Below are 20,205 nucleotides of genomic sequence, written 5' to 3'. Positions count from 1 at the left end.
AAGAAAACTAAAACTGAACACTAATTATAATTGCCAAGTTTGGCTCCAAAGAAAAAATAAAAAATTGAATCTCCTTCCCTTCTTTGCGGAATAGAGTATTGAACAAGCTGTCCATCCTTTTTCCTCACTATCTCATTGTCAATTGTTTTTTTCTCATATTTTTCTAAACTTTTCCAGGGTGTCTATCTGGAATCAGGATATCAATATGAAAGCCAACTGGAGGGTGTGTGTGTGTGTGTGTGTGTGTGTGTGTGTGTGTGTATTAGATAATTTAGACTGGAAAGTAATTTAAAGCATAAAAGAAATGCTGGAGATATGGCACAACCTACATAATTTAGGGATCCTCTTCAGTTAGTTAGCTTTCCTTCACTTAATAGTGGTCACCATTTAATTCCCAAGACTCCTCTGTGGCACTAAAAAAAAATTCTATGTTAAATCAATTATGTGCTATTCTTAGTAATTAAGCAACCTTAACTAATTGAACAATAAAGGAAGAATTTGGTCTTGATGACAATGAACTTAAAAGGATTTCCTGGAGACACAAATGCCTCTGTAACTACTTATCTATAGGATTTTACCCAAGGGGAAGTAGAGTAGTTTAAGGGAAAAAGCATGAGGAGGTGAAGTCAGACTACCTGCCTTTGAACTCTGGTCCAACATGAGGCAGTCATGTAAATCTAGAGAATTCACTTGCTCTCTTTGAGCTTCAGTTTTCCCAAGTTTAAAATTGGAATAATAATTATACCATTTCCCTCACATAATTATGATGATTATTATTGGAAAATAAATTTGTAAATTCATATGGCAGGCTTTAGCACATCACACTTGCCAAATTGACCTTGCTTTCACTATCCTGCTCCAGCTCATAATTGCCAAGACCACCAAGTCTTTCCTCAATCCTCCTCCTTTTCAAACTCTGAAAACATCTCTCTTCTGGGTTTTCCATAGCATTTTTTTTTCTGGATCACTTTCTATCTGGCTGACCACTTTTCCCCATCTTTTTTTTCCTGACTTCACCCCAATTGTGAGTGCCTCTCAAGTCTCTCTTGGATAATCTTTTCTCACTACAGTCTCTCAGTGCCCTTATTAAACCAATAAGTTATTATCTAAAATGAACAGGAAGCCAAAAACTTTGGAGAATAGAATGAATGTGAAACTGACAATTCAATTCAGTTTGATCAAATACAGTAAGTTTTCATTATGTATCAGACAATTATGTACCAGGGAATTTATGCATTGGTCATAAAGTAAACAAGTTTATATTTCATTAATAGAATTGGGATAGTAAGAAAGGAGAATCCATTAGATTTCTTTTTTCTAGGAGTCTACTTTGGTATTTTTGATATGTAACTTATGGGTACATTGACAAACATTATTAATAATATAATGATAAAAAACAATTGAAGACATTCACAAAATACCTGAGACATTTAGTGCATATACCATGGATTTATTTTTGTTCCACTTTGTTTTCCCCTTACAGGAGGATCAGATATTGAGTACTTAGATATTTACAAGCCAGTGGTATGGTTTTGGATCCTGGTAGGCCTTGCTTACTTTGCTGCTGTCCTAAGCATGATTGGGGATTGGCTTCGTGTTATATCAAAAAAGACAAAGGAAGAGGTAAGAATTATGTAGTATGAAAAAATGCTCATTTTTCTTTTACTTAGTATTAAAGCTTATGCAAATGAACCATAGAACCTAAACTTTGTTTAGGAATCAAAACATATTTAAAACCATTTGTAATTATTGGGCTTTATTTTCTTTATATACAAATACACACACACATACACACACACATATACATATGCATTTTTTGCCTTGAGACTTTCAAATCAATTCAGTGTGTATTTGGTGAAAGTAAACATGCAGATGATACAAAGTGAAATGTACTGTGTACAAAATAACAGCAAATATTGTTAGATGATCAGCTATGAACAACTTAGCTATTCTTAACAGTACAATGATTCATGACAACTCAGAAGGACTCATGATAAAAAATGCTATCTATCCTCAGAGAAAGACTGATTGTGTCTGGACTGAATATAGATTGAAGCCTGCTTAAAAAAAAAAAAACAACTTTATTTTTCTTGAGGGTTTTATTAGGGGGAGTTATTACATGATTATTATGGAAATGTTTTGCATGATTAAAAATGAACATGCAGAATACATACAACACATCTTTCTGCATGTTCAAATATGTTAAACTAGCATGTTATATTTAAGATATAAGATGCATAATTCAATTTTCTGGGTATCTGCTATATTATGTTATTTATGTTATTTGTTTTTTTGCTTATATGTACGCATATAATACACATAATAATAATAATACAGTATAATACTGGCTATTGTGATAGACAACATCATAGACAACCAGTCTCAAAGCCAGGAAAATGGAGATTTAAGTCTTATGCCTGCATATATTGGCTCTCAGTACTAAACATTTAAGCTGTAAAGAAAATGCCAAGATGCATGAGCTTCTTCATTGCCAGCAGTTTCTTGTACCAGTGAAAACACAGGTTCATCCTTCTTTCTATATATGTGTGAATATATAAACATATAGCTACTCAACATTTTTAAAAGGTTATATTTCAAAAGTTCAATGGAAACTTTAGACGTTTCCCCAAAATTTCCCATCTTATAAATGATGGTTAGATTCTCAGGACGGTTCTCAAAAGTCCAAAGAATCCATAATAGGCAGAGGTATGCTAGAACCAGCTCTAAATGATTTGTGAGACTATTAATTTTTCAGTGTGCGCATTTACAACTCAGAAATCACCAGTTATTACAAATAAGGGTTTGTATTATTTTGTTCATTATATACACATAATTAAGTATTAATAATACAGATTAAACTTAAAAGTGTATACATATTTTATTTTCCCCCAAAGAGTTAATTGTTCTCTCACTGCTCTAATTCTTCAAAGAAAGGCAGAATCCATTTGAATCTCCAAGTTCCAAGCCAGTTTTGGGGAAAATGCTCCATCCAGGGAGGAAATGAGGGAGGACATTAGGATATGAGGTAAAGAACTGTAAGAGTGGGACTGATGAAACTCCTGCTGGTCTTTCCCCTGCTGAATACCAGCAGGAGTCTCATCAACCAAAAAAAGTACTTCAGTGCCACTTTTCCAGTCATCCCATTTCTTTTCAAGTATTTGCTTTCCCTTTTACTATTATCACCTATTGCTTCTGGCCAAGGTTTCTCCCTCTCCCTGGACTACTGCGGTGTATATTATATTCTTATACTCGGGACTTTTGTAGTTTTATATGGATTATTTTTAAAGATCAACCAATACTTAGAAATATATCCATTTTAATACCCACTTTCTTTTTTTCTGTTATGCTGGACCCTATGAGAGAAAGAGAGAGACAGAGACAAAGGGACAGAAACAGAGAGATACACACAGAAACCCAGAGAGAGATAGACAGACAAAGGGACAGAGGCACACACACACACACACACACACACACACACACACACACACACACACACACACAGATAAAGAGAGACACACACACAAAAATGATTCAGCTAAAGAAATTTAAGAAGAATTTCATTTGGGTGGGAGTAGGGATTTAGGCAGGTAAGTGGCACAGTACACAAAGCACCAAGCCTGGAGTTAGGAAGAATCATCTTCCTGAGTTCAAATCCGACCTTGACATGCTAGTTGTGTGACCCTGAATTGGTAATTTAACCTTATTTGCCTGTTTCCTTATTTGTAAAATGGGATGGAGAACAAAATAGATAACTGCTCCAATATCTTTGCCAAGAAAACCCCAAATCACAGTCACAAAGTCTAAGACATGACTGAATAATGACTGAACAAAACAAAGCTTCATGAAAGAAGCATCATCTGGACAGGTCCTTAAAGAGAAAGAAGTATTTTCACAGAAGAAAGTGAGAGTGGATTCTATTCTAGGTAAGAGGAAAAGCATAAGCAAAGGAATAGAAACAGATGGCAGGAAGTAGACTAATGTTGCCTGAATGGAGTATAGAGTTATTGAAGAAAAAAGTGTGAAACAGGTAACTGGACAAGAAGTTTGGCTCCAGTTTGTGGAGAATATTGACTACCCATACAATATGCTTTATTCAGAAAACCATGGGAAAATTAAAAATGGGAAATTTAGAAAAAAAATTGGCAATGTAATTGAATGTGTGAGGTAAGAGGGGAAAGATCATACCTTAAATTAAGATTTCAAGTACAGAAAACTTAGAAAATGGTTGTGCCATTAATACAAATAAAGAAATTTGGGGGAATAAGCATATTTGTGGTGAGGGAGAATGACAGTAGCATAGAGGGAAGACTGACTCTGGAAGCAAAAGGCCTGAGTTCAAATCCTATCTCTGTCTTTATGTTCTGTGTGACTTTTTTTTTTAAATTTTTATTTAATAATTACTTTATATTGACACTCGTTTCTGTTCCAATTTTTTTCCCTCCCTCCCTCCACCTCCTCCCCTAGATGGCAAGCAGTCCTTTATATGTTGGATATGTTGCAGTATATCCTAGATACAATATATGTTTGCAGAGCCGAACAGTTCTCTTGTTGCATAGGGATAATTGGATTCAGAAGGTATAAATAACCCGGGAAGAAAAACAAAAATGCAGATAGTTCACATTCGTTTCCCAGTGTTCATTCTTTGGGTGTAGCTGCTTTTGTCCGTCATTTATCAATTGAAACTCAGGTCTCTTTGTCAAAGAAATCCACTTCCATCAAAATATGTCCTCATACAATATCATTGTTGAAGTGTATAATGATCTCCTAGTTCTGCTCATTTCACTTAGCATCAGTTCATGTAAGTCTCGCCAGTCCTCTCTGTATTCATCCTGCTGGTCATTTCTTACAGAACAATAATATTCCATAACATTCATATACTACAATTTACCCAGCCATTCTCCAATTGATGGGCATCCATTCATTTTCCAGTTTCTAGCCACTACAAACAGGGCTGCTACAAACATTTTGGCACATACAGGTCCCTTTCCCTTCTTTAGTATTTCTTTGGGATATAAGCCCAATAGAAACACTGCTGGATCAAAGGGTATGCACAATTTGATAATTTTTTGGGCATAATTCCAGATTGCTCTCCAGAATGGTTGGATTCGTTCACAACTCCACCAACAATGCATTAGTGTCCCAGTTTTCCCGCATCCCCTCCAACATTCATCATTATTTTTTCCTGTCATCTTAGCCAATCTGACAGGTGTGTAGTGGTATCTCAGAGTTGTCTTAATTTGCATTTCTCTGATCAATAATGATTTGGAACACTCTTTCATATGAGTGGTAATAGTTTCAATTTCATCCTCTGAAAATTGTCTGTTCATATCCTTTGACCATTTATCAATTGGAGAATGGCTTGATTTCTTATAAATTTGAGTCAGTTCTCTATATATTTTGGAAATGAGGCCTTTATCAGAACCTTTAACTGTGAAGATGTTTTCCCAGTTTGTTGCTTCCCTTCTATTCTTGTTTACATTAGTTTTATTTGTACAAAGGCTTTTTAATTTGATGTAATCAAAATTTTCTATTTTGTGATCAGTAATGGTCTCTAGTTCATCTTTGGTCACAAATTTCTTTCTCCTCCACAAGTCTGAGAGATAAACTATTCTATGTTCCTCTAATTTTTATTTATAATCTCGTTCTTTATGCCTAGGTCATAGACCCATTTTGATCTTATCTTGATATATGGTGTTAAGTGTGGGTCCATGCCTAATTTCTGCCATACTAATTTCCAATTATCCCAGCAGTTTTTATCAAATAATGAATTCTTATCCCAGAAGTTAGGGTCTTTGGGTTTGTCAAACACTAGATTGCTATATTTGACTATTCTGTCTTGTGAACCTAGCCTTTTCCAGTGATCCACTAATCTATTTCTTAGCCAATACCAGATGGTTTTAGTGACTGCTGCTTTATAATATAATTTTAGATCAGGTACAGCTAGGCCACCTTCATTTGATTTTTTTTTTCATTAATTCCCTTGAGATTCTCGACTTTTTATTGTTCCATATGAATTTTGTTGTTATTTTTTCTAGATCGTTAAAATATTTTCTTGGAAGTCTGATTGGTATAGCACTAAATAAATAGATTAGTTTAGGGAGTATTGTCATCTTTATTATGTTCGCTCGGCCGATCCAAGAGCACTTAATATTTTTCCAATTATTTAAGTCTGACTTTATTTGTGTGGAGACTTTTTTATAATTTTGCTCATATAATTCCTGACTTTCCTTTGGTAGATAGATTCCCAAATATTTTATGGTATCAACAGTTATTCTGAATGGAATTTCTCTTTGTATCTCTTGCTGTTGGGTTTTGTTGGTGATGTATAAAAATGCTGAGGATTTATGGGGATTTATTTTGTAGCCAGCTACTTTGCTAAAATTATGAATTATTTCCAATAGCTTTTTAGTAGAATCTCTGGGGTTCTCTAGGTATACCATCATATCATCTGCAAAGAGTGATAGTTTGGTTTCCTCATTGCCTACTCTAATTCCTTTAATATCTTTCTCGACTCTTATTGCCGAGGCTAGTGTTTCTAATATGATATTAAATAATAATGGTGATAGTGGGCAACGTTGCTTCACTCCAGATCTTACTGGGAAAGGTTCCAGTTTTTCCCCATTGCATATGATACTTACTGATGGTTTTAAATATATGCTCCTGACTATTTTAAGGAAAAGTCCATTTATTCCTATGCTCTCAAGTGTTTTTATTAGGAATGGATGTTGGATTTTATCAAATGCTTTTTCTGCATCTATTGAGATGATCATATGGTTTTTGTTTGTTTGGTTATTGATATAGTCAATTATGCTAATAGTTTTCCTAATATTGAACCAGCCCTGCATTCCTGGTATAAATCCTACTTGGTCATAGTGTATTATCCTGGTGACGATTTTCTGTAATCTTTTTGCTAATATTTTATTTAAGATTTTAGCATCAATATTCATTAGGGAGATTGGTCTATAATTTTCTTTCTCTGTTTTCAGCCTATCTGGTTTAGGTATCATTACCATGTCTGTGTCATAAAAGGAGTTTGGTAGGACTCCTTCAATCCCTATTTTTTCAAATAGTTTATATAACATTGGAGTTAATTGTTCTTTAAATGTTTGGTAGAATTCACATGTAAATCCATCTGGTCCTGGGGATTTTTTCTTAGGGAGTTGATTGATAGTTTGTTCTATTTCTTTTTCTGAGATGGGACTGTTTAGGATATTTACTTCTTCCTCTGTTAGTTTGGGCAAGCTATATTTTTGGAGGTATTTTTCTATTTCATTTAAGTTGTCAAATTTATTGGCATAAAGTTGGGCAAAGTAACTCCTAATTATTGCTCTAATTTCCTCTTCGTTAGTGGCGAGTTCTCCCTTTTCATTTTTAAGACTAACAATTTGATTTTCCTCTTTCCTTTTTTTAATCAGATTTACTAAGGGTTTGTCTATTTTGTTGGTTTCTTCATAGAACCAACTCTTAGTTTTATTAATTAATTCAATAGTTTTTTTACTTTCAATTTTATTGATCTCTCCTTTTATTTTTAGAATTTCAAGTTTAGTGTTTGACTGGGGGTTTTTAATTTGTTCCTTTTCTAGCATTTTTAGTTGCAAACCCAATTCATTGACCTTCTCTTTCTCTATTTTATACAAATAGGCTTCTAGAGATATGAAATTTCCCCTTATTACCGCTTTGGCTGCATCCCATACATTTTGGTATGATGTCTCATTATTATCGTTTTCTTGGGTGAAGTTATTAATTATGTCTATGATTTGCTGTTTCACCCAATCATTCTTTAGTATGAGATTATTTAGTTTCCAATTATTTTTTGTTCTACTTCCCCCTGTTTTTTTGTTGAATGTAATTTTCATTGCATCGTGGTCTGAAAAGGATGCATTTACTATTTCTGCCTCACTGCATTTGAGTTTGAGGTTTTTATGTCCTAATATATGGTCAATTTTTGTATAGGTTCCATGAACTGCTGAAAAGAAAGTGTATTCCTTTCTGTCTCCATTACATTTTCTCCAGAGATCTATCATATCTAACTTTTCTAGTATTCTATTTACCTCTTTGACTTCTTTCTTATTTATTTTGTGGTTTTATTTATCTAATTCTGAGAGTGCAAGGTTGAGATCTCCCACTATTATAGTTTTACTGTCTATTTCTTCTTGCAGCTCTCTTAATTTCTCTTTTAAGAATTTAGATGCTACCCCACTTGGTGCATATATGTTTAATATAGATAGTGCTTCATTATCCATGCTACCCTTTAGCAAGATATAGTGCCCTTCCTTATCTCTTTTAATTAGATCAATTTTTGCTTTAGCTTGATCTGAGATCAGGATGGCTACCCCTGCTTTTTTGACTTCACCTGAAGCATAGTAGATTTTGCTCCAACCTTTTACCTTTAACCTACATGTATCTCCCCGCTTCAGGTATGTTTCCTGTAAACAACATATTGTAGGATTCTGGCTTTTAATCCATTCTGCTAACCTCTTCCTCTTTATGGGGGAGTTTACCCCGTTCACATTTATGGTTAGAATGACCAATTCTGTATTACTTGCCATCTTGTTAACCCCGGTTTATGCTTTTCTCCCTTCTTTCCCCTTCCCAGTATTAAGCTTGTGAGCACCACTTGCTTCTCACAGCCCTCCCTTTTTAGTATCCCTCCCCCCGCCTTAGAGTTCCTCCCCCTATCTTACCCCTTTCCCTCCCAGTTTCCGTATTCCCTTCCGCTTAGCTTATTCCTTCCCTTTTCACTTTTCCCTTCTCACTTTTCAATGAGGTGGGAGAAGTTTCACCATAGATTGAATATGTCTTAAGATTTTTCACTTAAAGCCAATTCTGAAGGCAGTAAGATACCCACTATATTCATCCCCCTCCATTTTTTCTCTCAGATATAATAGGTTTCCTATGCCTCTTCATGAGATGTACTACCCCCACTTTACCCTTTTTCTGGTACAATGTCCTTTCCACATCAATTTCTAGAACAAGGTATACATGTATTCTTTATACATCTATATAGTCGAAATATAGTTCCCAAGATTAATCTTTACCTTTTTAGATTTCTCTTGAGTTCTATATTTGTAGATCAAACTTTTTTTAAGTTCTGGCTTTTTCATCAGAAATAGATGAAATTCGCTTACTTCGTTGAATGTCCATCTTCTTCCCTGGAAAAAGATGCTCATTCTCGCTGGGTAAGTTATTTTTGGTTGCATACCAAGTTCCTTAGCCTTTTGGAATATCATATTCCAGGCCCTTCGATCTTTTAATGTGGATGCTGCCAGATCCTGGGTGATCCTTATTGTGGCTCCTTGATACTTGAATTGGGTTTTTCTAGCCGCTTGCAATATTTTTTCCTTCATCTGAAGGTTCTGGCATTTGGCCACTATATTCCTTATTGTTTTGATTTTAGGATCCCTTTCAGTGGGTGATCGATGAATCCTTTCAATGTTTATTTTTTCCTCTGTTCCTATGACTTCTGGGCAGTTCTCTTTGATAATTTTCCTGGAAAATAGTGTCCAGGCTCTTTTTTTCATCATGTTTTTCTGGAAGTCCAATGATTCTCAGATTGTCTCTCCTGGATCTGTTTTCCAGGTCTGTTGTCTTCCCCAGAAGGTATTTCACATTCTTTTCCATTGTTTGATTTTTTTGGATTTGCTTGACTGATTCTTCTTGTGTCCTCGAGTCATTCAATTCCACTTGTTCAATTCTGATTTTCAGTGAAGTTTTTCTTCACTCACTTTTTAAAAATCTTTTTCTAATTGTCCCATTGAGTTCTTTTGTTCTGTGGAATTTTTTTCCATTTCGCCAATTTTGTTTTCCAGTTCACCAATCCTATTTTTCAAGGATTTTACTTCTTTATCCACTCTTTCTTTAACTGACTTCTCCAGGCTCTTTTGCCAAGCCTCCCTCTTCTTTTCCCCAAGCTTCCCTCTCCTTTTGCCAAGCCTCCCTCTCCTTTTCCCAAGCTTTCCTCTCCTTTTGCCAAGCCTCACTCTGCTTTCCCCATTTTTCTTCTAGCTCCCTTGTGAGAGCCTTTTTAATCACTTCTATGAGGTTCATCTGTGCTGAGGAACAGATGATCTCCTCCTTTGGGGATTCACCTGGGGACTGTCTGTTTTTAGTTTCCTCAGGATTTAGAGTCTGCTCTCTATCTGTATAGAAGCTGTCAAGGGTTAAAGTCCTCTTCAGTTTCTTGCTCATTCTGTCTAATAATCAAAGACAAACTATCAAAGAAAAACAGAAAAAACTGGAGTCTTTCTTTGGGGGAGGGGCTGGGTGTGTTACCGAGCTTCCTCTACAGACTATAGGGGGCAGCAGTGAGGCACTAGCAGGACTGTGCTGCGCCTGCGCTCTGAGATCCCAGAGCGTGCTGAGTCACTGTGGGGGGGGGGAGAAGGGGGGGGCGGCCAGGTTCCGAGAGACTCCAGCTGTTTGGGGTTGTATTCTTCAGCCCCGGTGTTTTTAGCTTCTCTGCTGGGCTGCTGACTTGCTGCTGGAGCAAAGTATCTAATCCTGTAGCGAAGCTCTCCCCGCAGAGACGGCTGCGATCACTCCCCACCCCCTCTCCAGTCTGCTCCCGTGCTTTCACTGCCACTGCCTGCAGCCTGCCCCTGGTCTAAAACCGTCCCAGCCCTCCAGTACAGATAGACCTTTCTTGGTGAATCTCAAGGATGGCTTCTCTTGGTAACTATTTGTGGGGGTTTTTTTTCAGTCAAGCATTAATTCAGAGGCTTGTAATGAAATGGATAGTGAGAGAAAGCGTGGAGCTTATGCGGCTGTGTGCCTCCTCTCCGCCATCTTCCTATGTGACTTTTGAGAAGTCACTTAAACTTCCCTATAACCTCCCTAAATCTCCCAAACAGTTTTTGAAATATGGGATGAGAGAAGGTAGTTTCTGAAGCCTCTTCTAGCTTTCACCCTATGATGCTATGATCTTATATTGATTCTGAGATTCCTGAGGGATGTTTCACAGGAAATTTGAAATTTGTTATTGGATTTCCAAATGAAAGAATACAAGTGGAGATCAATTTGAGAGTCATTTTCATAGAAGTGATAATTAAAGCCACAGGAGTAGATGGGAGCACCAAGGGAGAATGTAAAAAGTAAAGGGAAAGAGGGCCTACAAAGAACAGTTGAGGAACACATATATAAGGGTAAGATGAGGAATCACAGAATTCAAGGGAGAAAAGATTATCAGGGAGGGAATACTCTTTTTGTCAAAGATCCAATATGGTCTCATGAAGAGGTCACAGTAGGCTAACTATATTTCCTTTTGTCACAGGGTTACTAGACTATTAATTAAGAGAATATTATAGACACAGTTTACATAAATATAATAAAATTACTAAGATGATAGTATAGCATATGTGTGGTTAAGAGCCATACTCCAATATAGCATGAGCATGTGGTATCCATATGACACATATAACCTTCTGCTTTCCTCACCTGTATGGATTCAGCCTGATCTGAATACCACTCCCAGTCAGTGGCTAGTCATGTACTCTCTTTCTCTGTCTCTCTGTCCGTCTGTCTCTGTCTCTGTTTCTGTCTCTGTCTCTTTCTGTCTCTTTCTTCCTATTTGCTACTGTGCCTCCTGAGCTAGTGTAGTTCCTAGCACAAAAAATGAGTCACCATGACAGTATTAACTTTTTTTTTTTTTTTTTTTTTTTGGCTAAGGCAGTTGGGGCTAAGTGACTTGCCCAGTCACACAACTAGGAAGTGTTAAGTGTCTGAGGCCAGATTTGAACTTAGGTCTTCCTGACTTGAAGGCTGGTACTCTGTTCACTACACCAACTAGCTGCTGCCCCCTGTGAGGCCCGTGTATTTAAAATCAGTTGGAGTCAGGAATTCAGGTTAAGGGAAAAATCTTCTATCTTTATTCTCAGTAGAGGTGAGGGAGGATTGTGATAGCAATATGGGCAAGAAAGATTGCAATAGCAATATGGGCAGCTGCGACAGGAAGCCAGCTAGCAGAAGGGGATTGTAGGTGAAGGGCCTTCGCGAAAGCAATGCCAGCAGTTGTGTCAAGACACCAGCCTGCAGTCTCTCCTTCCACTTCTCTTTCCACTCCCCTGCCTCCACTCACCAAAAACGTCATTTCCTATAGAACACATCAGGACTTGCACAAAGAGTGGGCATGAGCCATTCTTTCTCCAAGCGCATATATTAATAGAGTATGGTCCAATTACTATTTAGCTTCATGTGCTTGGGACCTCAGTGCATCAACTCAAGTCTCAGCCCATTACAGCCCCCGACATTATTAATTGTTTAAAATAAGATTGAATGATAAGGCAAAAGCAAAAGTAACTGTACACTTACTCAATTGAAAACAAAAGCAGGAATAACTAAAAACACTACAATCTACCTACAAACTTGGGTCATATTCAACCACCAATGTACACCATGTTTATTCAGGGAGAGTGAGGATACCCTTATCCTAAAAACAAGGCATAATCATAGGGAAACTCATGTACCTGGAGCAACTGACAGGTTTGTACTGCAAGTATGGAGGTGCTTGATTCTGTCAGGAACAATCTACCCTTCATAAAATCACTTTTCTGCTAGCTGTTTATCCCTTCTGATTCTCACTACATTCCTGCTTGGCAAAGTCTCTCTTCCTCTGCTTTCAAGCTAATGAAACAAACTCTTTTAGCTTCCAGTTATTCTTAGCATGACCCTGAAAAAAAACTTACACTTTTTCAGTGACAAGATGTTCTCTTTGATGAGAGAACTTCCAATATTCTGCAAAGAGCATTCTGATTTATCCTATCAATTTCATGTTTCTTCTCACAGCAAAGCTCAGCTCACAGCAAAACAATTACAAAACTTGGTCTTTCCTCCTATATATCCAAAGAGGGCTTATTGCCGTATACTATTAAGAGTTTCCCATTCTCTCAGGATATAAATGGCCATGAAAAGCAACAAGTTCTAAGAGCGCCTTACATAGCATCAAACTTCAGCTCTTTTCCAATGAGTTTCTGATAACTGATAACATGTCTGCCTCTCCATGACTCCATTTGGGATTTTCTTGATAAAGATACTGGAGTAGTTTGTCATTTCCTTGTCCAGATCATTCTACAAATGAGGAAAATGAGACAAACAAGGTTAAGTGACTTTCCCAGGGTAACATAAGTATTAAATATCTGAGGCCAGATTTGAACTATAAAATATGAGCTTTTATGACTTCAGACCCAATTACCTATTGTGCCACTTGGCTGTCCCTTTCCAGTAGTTACTCCAAGGCTTTCTCTAGCCCATCAACAAATGATGCTCTTCCAATCAGCAAGTTCCCAACAATGCAGCTCAAAACACTGTTATTTCAATTGAAAACTTTTTCTGCCTTCTGTTTTAATTTCTTGTAAATCATACTTGTTCAGCTTATTCTCTTGCTTGTTATTCTATTTCATCCTCTAGCTTCTTTTCAAAATTTATTATCTCTGGCTTCCTATGTCTTCCACCAACTTAAATTAAACTCTGTTGATCATCTATGATACATTGTTATATTATGAGATGAAAATTTTAAAAATCAACACATTTTTTCAGGTATGGACACTAAATTTATATAATCTTTTCATAGTTCCCTAATAGTTATTTTCTCTACAATTTTGTCTTTGAGTCTCTAAAATAAATCACATGAAAATGTGTTGGTTGGATCATAGCATTTTGTAGCTATGTTACTTCAGTGCCTTGCCTTCAGATAAGTCCTATTAGTATATTCATCTGAGAGGTAATTGTCTATCTGATCTTCAGAACAGCATGTATCTCTCTTTAACATTTTATCTAAGAGACTACTTTTCTTCACAAGTTGATTTTATCCATTTTTGGATTCAATGTTATGCATCCAAATGTTCTTATGCAAATGTTCTTTTTTTCCCTTTTAGCATCCAAACTGTTCACATATGAAAGGGACAGTGCCTTGTACCCAGATTTTACCAAAGCATTTGACAACATCCCTCATGCTATTCTGGTATAAAAGATGAAGAAATGTAGACTAGATGGTAATATATTTATAATCAGTGTAATGGTCAGACCTAAAGATCTGATTTCAATTTTGAAGGAAGTTTCCAAAGGAATTTTCTCTGAGAATTGTGCTGGCCTTGTATTTTATCAATGACTTGCATAAAAAAGATAAAGTGCTTAGCTAGCATACTTAACAAAATCAAAATAACAGAAAGCTAGGAGGGATAATGAACATAAAGGATAAAAGATTTTTAATAAGGGATTTTAATAGACTAGAACTTTGGATAAAATCAAATAAAAATATGAAAAATAAGAATAAAAATAAAATTTCACAAGGGTTCAAAAGTCAACTTTATAAGTATGTATGAAGAAGACATAATAGAGTTCATTTGAAAAAAAAAACCCTGGGAGCTTTAATGTACTACAAATTACAGTTTGATATGTCTGCTACCCCCCAAAAATCCTAGTGAAATATTAGACTTTAATAAAAAGTCACTGTGAGGGGATAACTTTGTATTCTGGCCTCCATAATGTGAATGTTTTTCTCAATCTGAGGCATTTCCTTTTATGAAAGACATTGACAAGCCCTAAAGAATTAATATGGGATCTTGCCAGACAAGGATCATTTGAAGGAACTGGAACTGATTAGAATGAAGAAGATAGGGAAATAAGGGATGTTGGGACATAATTGTTGTTTTCAAGTATTTGAAAATCTGTCAAGTAGAAGAGATATTCTCTTCATCCTGTTTGCACCAAAGAACAGGACTAGGAAAGATGGGAGAAAATCAGAAAGATACTAATTTAAGTTTGATTTAAGAAAGAACTTCCTAATAGTTATACTTATTCAAAAGTGGAATACTTTGTCTTGAGATAAAGAGGGTTCCCCTATAGGGCTTTCTGTTGAGCCTGGATTATTACTTGTATTGAATGGCATAGACAAAATTCTTGTTCAGATTCATTGTGGACCAGATTACCTCTGAGGAAAACTCTACAAATCAGTGATTTTGTGGTTCTGGTTCATAATATCAACTGTCAGTAAAAAGGCAAGAAGGATGGAGACAGAAAATGAACCTTGCATTTGTTGCTAAGGAGGTGAGATAATATGTAACTTTGGAGAGAGAAAGAGGGAAGGAGAGAGAGACAAAGTGAGTAAGGGGGGAAGAAAGAGAGAGACAGAAAGAAAGAAAAAGAGAAATAGGGATAGTTACTTCCTTTTTGGCAAACAAGACAATTTCATGATTTTGTTCAGCAGAATTCAGTAGCACTGAATTAATAATGTCAAAGGGAGAAAAGATTCAAAGATGGAAGAAAGAGCATTATTGAAGTGATTGACCATAAAGACAATTCTGCTTAGAGATGAAAATAAGGTCAAAACAGCCTTGATAGATTCAGAGAATTGGAAGAAATGGAGGTGCCAAAAGCCACAAAAAAGACACAGAATGGGTATGGGAGAAGTAAAGACGTAGAAGAATTAGAAGATCAATAGTCTGTGGTTAAAGATAAATTTCTGAGTACAGGATTTTAGAAGTAGAGATGTTTTCATAGATAGTGAACTCTAGAATCTGACTAGCCTGTTGGATAGAGTGGATTTAGAGGATTTGTGCAAGAGTTGAAAGAGATCTGTAGGAACTGAGGAGTTAAAAAAAACTGTGAAGATGGGTTAAAGGATTTTTAATATAGATATTAAAATTTCCCAAGAATAATAGTTAGTTCAAATATGTCATGAGAGACTGTCGAGTTTATTTCAATGAAAGGATTTCTATTTGAAGAGAAGTGTGGTAGTGTGTTAGTGGGTAGCACACAACATATACTTAATAAATACTTCTTTGTTTGAATGACTGGGAGTTCTAAATATTTAGCCAAAATCAATCAAGTACTTTAATGTATAGAAGAAAAAAGTGAAAGGAGCATAAACAATTTGAATAATTTTGTTCCCACCTTGCTAAATTTAACATACATTGGTATTATTTTTTAAAAAACTGTACACAATAGTTTAGAGTTTCTAATAGATTTTTTCTTGTTTTTTATATATTCGAATGTTTGTTGATAATTGTTAAATTCACAATAAAAGTTCTTTTATTAAAAGATTGTAAGATGAATAGAAAAATTATAGGGAGAAGTAGAAAGATAACCAGAAGTTTAGTAGATGAGAGATGAGGATAAGGAAGCAGTAGTACGGCAGATAAATGACACAATGGATAGAAATCAGGAAAACTCATTTCTCTGAATTCAAATCTGGCCTCAAATACTATATATGAGGCTTTGGGTAAGTAACTTAATTCTGTTTACCTTATTTCTTCATTTGTAAAATGAGCTAAAGAAGAAAATGGCAAACCACTCTAGTATCTTTCCCAAGAAAACCTGACATAGAGTTATGAAGAATCTGACATGACTGAATGATTAAACAACAAAAAAAATGGCCAAAAATTTAGTTGTCAAATGATTGTGTCAGAACAAAAGTCTGGAAATACCAACCATGAACTAAAAGTATACATTTCATCTACTATTGTGAGAAGACTGGACTCATTGGGAAAGATTGAAGGCAAACAAGAATGGAATGGCAGATGATGATAAGATGGATATATCATGTCATGGAAACAATAAATCTGAACTAGTTCAGATTTCAAGAGATGGTGGAAGATAGAAGGATCTGGTATGCTATGATCCACAGGATCACAAAGAGTCAGATAAAATTGAAACAGCAATAAAGTAAAAATTGGGTATTCTCTTTACCAATGAAATCATAGGCTTAGCACCTCCTCCCTAACCTGTAAGCATAGGAATAAAAAGTCCAAGGTATCAGGACATTTGTTAAAACTGGAACTTTTGTTTCAAAGGCATAGTGGAAGGGAACAGGCAAGATGTATGAAATGAAAGTCATATAAATGTGTGTGTGTATATATATATATATATATATATATATATATATATATAATATATAATATATAATCAACATGCAAGGACTCATGATCTTGTCAATGTGGAAACTATTCCTGAAACTGCAGCTAATGTATAATTTGTGTTCTCAGGGAAGTGCCTGAGGCTCAGAGAAATTGTGATTTATATAAGGTCATATATCTAATATTCTCAAAAGCAGGATTTGAAACTGTATTCCTGACTCTCAAGTCTAGCAGCAGTTTGCTATATTACCTTATTCCATCTTTCATAAGATGTCTATATGTATTTGTAGGTATATATATATATATATATATATATATCATTTCTCTGAATTCGAATCTGGCCTCAAATACTATATATGAGACTTTGGGCAAGTAACTTAATTCTGTTTACCTCATTTCTTCATTTGTAAAATTGCTAAAATTTCAGTATTGATATTCTAGAGTCAAACTACTTAAAACAATTAAATCTGAGTTCCTTGGTTTCTATTTCTAAAGGATCGGTGAATTTAGTCATATAGGTGAATTAATGCTTTGTTGTTAGTTCTTCATTCTTGAAGAAAATCATGGCATCAGGAAGGTGATGCCATGATATACAAGTGAGATGGATTTAACTGAGGGAGGACTGTGCAAAGTCACCAGCCTCAGTTTCTCTTATAGGCCATTTGGGGCCAATGCCAAGATATAGATCAGGACATTTAAATTCAAAATCATAGTCCAAGTTTTTTTTCCTTTTTCAATTAATGGTAACTACATTGTTCTAAGATGTCTGTCTTGCTCTCCTATCTACCAATCTGCATCTATTTTCTTTATCCAATAATTGCCTGAGGAATCACAAGTATCTGTTGATATGCGGCATCCTTAATTTCACCCATTTTTTCTCTTCAACTTAATTCTAAGAGTAGGGTGGGAGGCAAGGAGAAAAGAAAAAAAAAAGGAGGAGGAAGAGGAGGAGGAAGAGAAGGAGAGAGAGAGAAATAGCATAAAGGTATTTTCTTTTGACTGAAGAGTTTTCTGTGCATTTAGCAATAATCAGAAATTAGGATAATTTCCAAGTTTCTTTTTCATTTCTCATAATTTGAATGATGTTCCAGAAGAAAGCTTAATAAATTCCCATGAAATCATATGCAATCCTGTAAGTTTTGTATATGAGTCTCTGGGCAAGTGCCAGATTGTCCTATGATAAAATAACTATTTAGAATTTGAGCATTGAGAAATTTCATTTACATAGAAGAATAAAATCTGTTTCTAAAAAATATCTTTTAAACTACAGCAACCAGTAGCATAATAGATAGAGTGCTGGACCTAGAATTCAAATATAATTTCAGACACTTAATATGTTCCTAGGCAAATCACTTAAAATAATTTCTATCTTTCTCACCTAAACTATAAATTGGGAACAACAACAATAATAATAATACCTACTTCCTAGGCTTGTGAAAGTAAAACAAGATATTATTTGTAGAGCACTTTAGAAACCTTAAGGCATTATATAACAAGTACTAATACTACTAGAATCAAATAGGTGGCACAGTAGATAGACAGCTGAGCCTGCAGTCAGGAACCCTAATCTTCCTGATTCAAATCTTGGGCCAGACCCTTCCTAGTTGTGTGACCCTGGACAAGTCACTTAACCCTATTTCCTTTAGTTTCCTCATCTAAAATGAACTATAAACCATTCCACTATCTTTGCCAAGAAATATTCACAAGAAAGGATCACAAACTGATTAACAACAACAAACTTCTCTTCCTCTTCTTATTCTTCTTCCTCCTTTTTCTCCTCTTCCTCCCACTATCACCATCACTATTACTACTTTCCATTTGCCTCAGTTTCCTCATGTATAAAAGCTGAAGAAGGAAAAAACAAACCAAACCAACATATTTGCCAAGAATACCCTAAATGAGTTCACAGAGAGTCACACCAAGAACTGAAAAATGATTGAAAAACAACCTCCTAGGGTTGTCATAAGGATAATATTTGTAAAAGCCTTTACAAACTTTAAAGAACTATAAATGTTAGCCATTGTATTATAGTTGATGTAAAGATGGATTTGTGTCCCCAATTTCACTAAAAGCTTTGCATTGAATATGATCCCAAAGATTCTGCTGACATCTTTGTCAGACTTACAGTTAATTTGTGAATCCTGATGTTGTTCTATATTTGGATATGATTCAAAGGTAGAAAAAGATTTAATGAAAAAAGAATGGAAAGTAGAATAGGTCTAGATATCCATATAATCCATACATACTATTGTGATGAAAGATAAATGCTCATATATCCAATATATGTTGGACATATATGTCCATCCCTTCTCCCTTCTTTCTCTGTCTCTCTTTTTGTGTCTCTCTCTGTCTCCTTCTCTGTCTCTGTCTGCCAGTCTCTCTTTCCTACACACACCCTTTAAAACTTTATTTCTAATACAAAAATGTTCAATGAAAATGAGATTTTTTTGTTATTCTTAAAGAGCAACATTTTTGTATGTTGCTCAATAGAGCAAAAATACATCTCCTTCAAAACTAGTGTAAGTCTCACAAATGACCTCACAAAAAGACCTTTGTCTTGGGGTATATGTAAGGGACACCAAATCAATGAATACATGCTTATGTTTAAATGAGATGATTCCAGGGAGATGATTCCTATATTTTGTTTCATAGAAACTTCTTGAGCAAGACAAAATATTAATGTGGATTATAGGCCAAAAAGATCACCATTGGAAGAAATCATTTAGACTAAACCTAAATCTTCCTACATTGATGAGAGTTGTATTCTGTGTTTTTAAGCCTTTAATGATCTAATGAGTTAATAAAATGCTTTAGAATGTAGCTAGATGATTTGTTTTTATTAATTTGCATTTACTTTTTATTTTTTGTATACATATCTTCATTCCACTAACCTATCTCCAATTCATCTACCTCAAGAAGAATATAAGTTCCTTAGGGGTGGAGGCAGTTTCATTTTTATTTTTGAATCTCCAGAATTTAGCACAGTGCTTGGCACATGGGATAGCCAGATAACACACAGTGAGAAGAACACAACTTAAAGTTAAGAAGACCTGATTTCAAGTACTCTTACAGCTATTTACTAATTATATGACTCTACTCAAGTTATTTAATGTCCATTTGCCTTAGTTTTCTCATCTATAAAATGGGAATCATAATAGCATTTACCTCTGAGGGTTGTCCTGAGGATAAAATGATATAATATTTACAAAACACTTTGTAAATCTTAGAGGGCAATATAAATGCAAGTTAGTTAGTAATAGCAATAGTCATATATGCTTAATGTTTGTTAAACAAGATTAAATTGATCTATATTTTAACAAATACATATATTCATCAAACATTTTAAAAATCATCTTAC

General features: G+C 35.2%; 1 protein-coding gene across 5 annotated transcripts in view; it reads left to right on the top strand.

Annotated features, from left to right (window-relative positions):
* The window catches only part of KCNK2 (potassium two pore domain channel subfamily K member 2), a 291,790-nt gene that overhangs the window by 205,333 nt on the left and 66,252 nt on the right, over positions 1-20,205 (top strand). For all 5 annotated transcript variants that reach the window (XM_051998361.1, XM_051998366.1, XM_051998364.1 and 2 more), the window contains exon 6: positions 1,484-1,623. In XM_051998361.1, coding sequence (XP_051854321.1) covers positions 1,484-1,623 — 140 coding nt within the window. The remainder of the gene's footprint in view (positions 1-1,483; positions 1,624-20,205) is intronic.

The sequence above is a fragment of the Antechinus flavipes genome, chromosome 4 (assembly GCF_016432865.1).
Source record: "Antechinus flavipes isolate AdamAnt ecotype Samford, QLD, Australia chromosome 4, AdamAnt_v2, whole genome shotgun sequence".
In the NCBI taxonomy this organism is placed as follows: Eukaryota; Metazoa; Chordata; class Mammalia; order Dasyuromorphia; family Dasyuridae; genus Antechinus; species Antechinus flavipes.
This window is presented reverse-complemented; position numbering and strand designations above follow the sequence as displayed.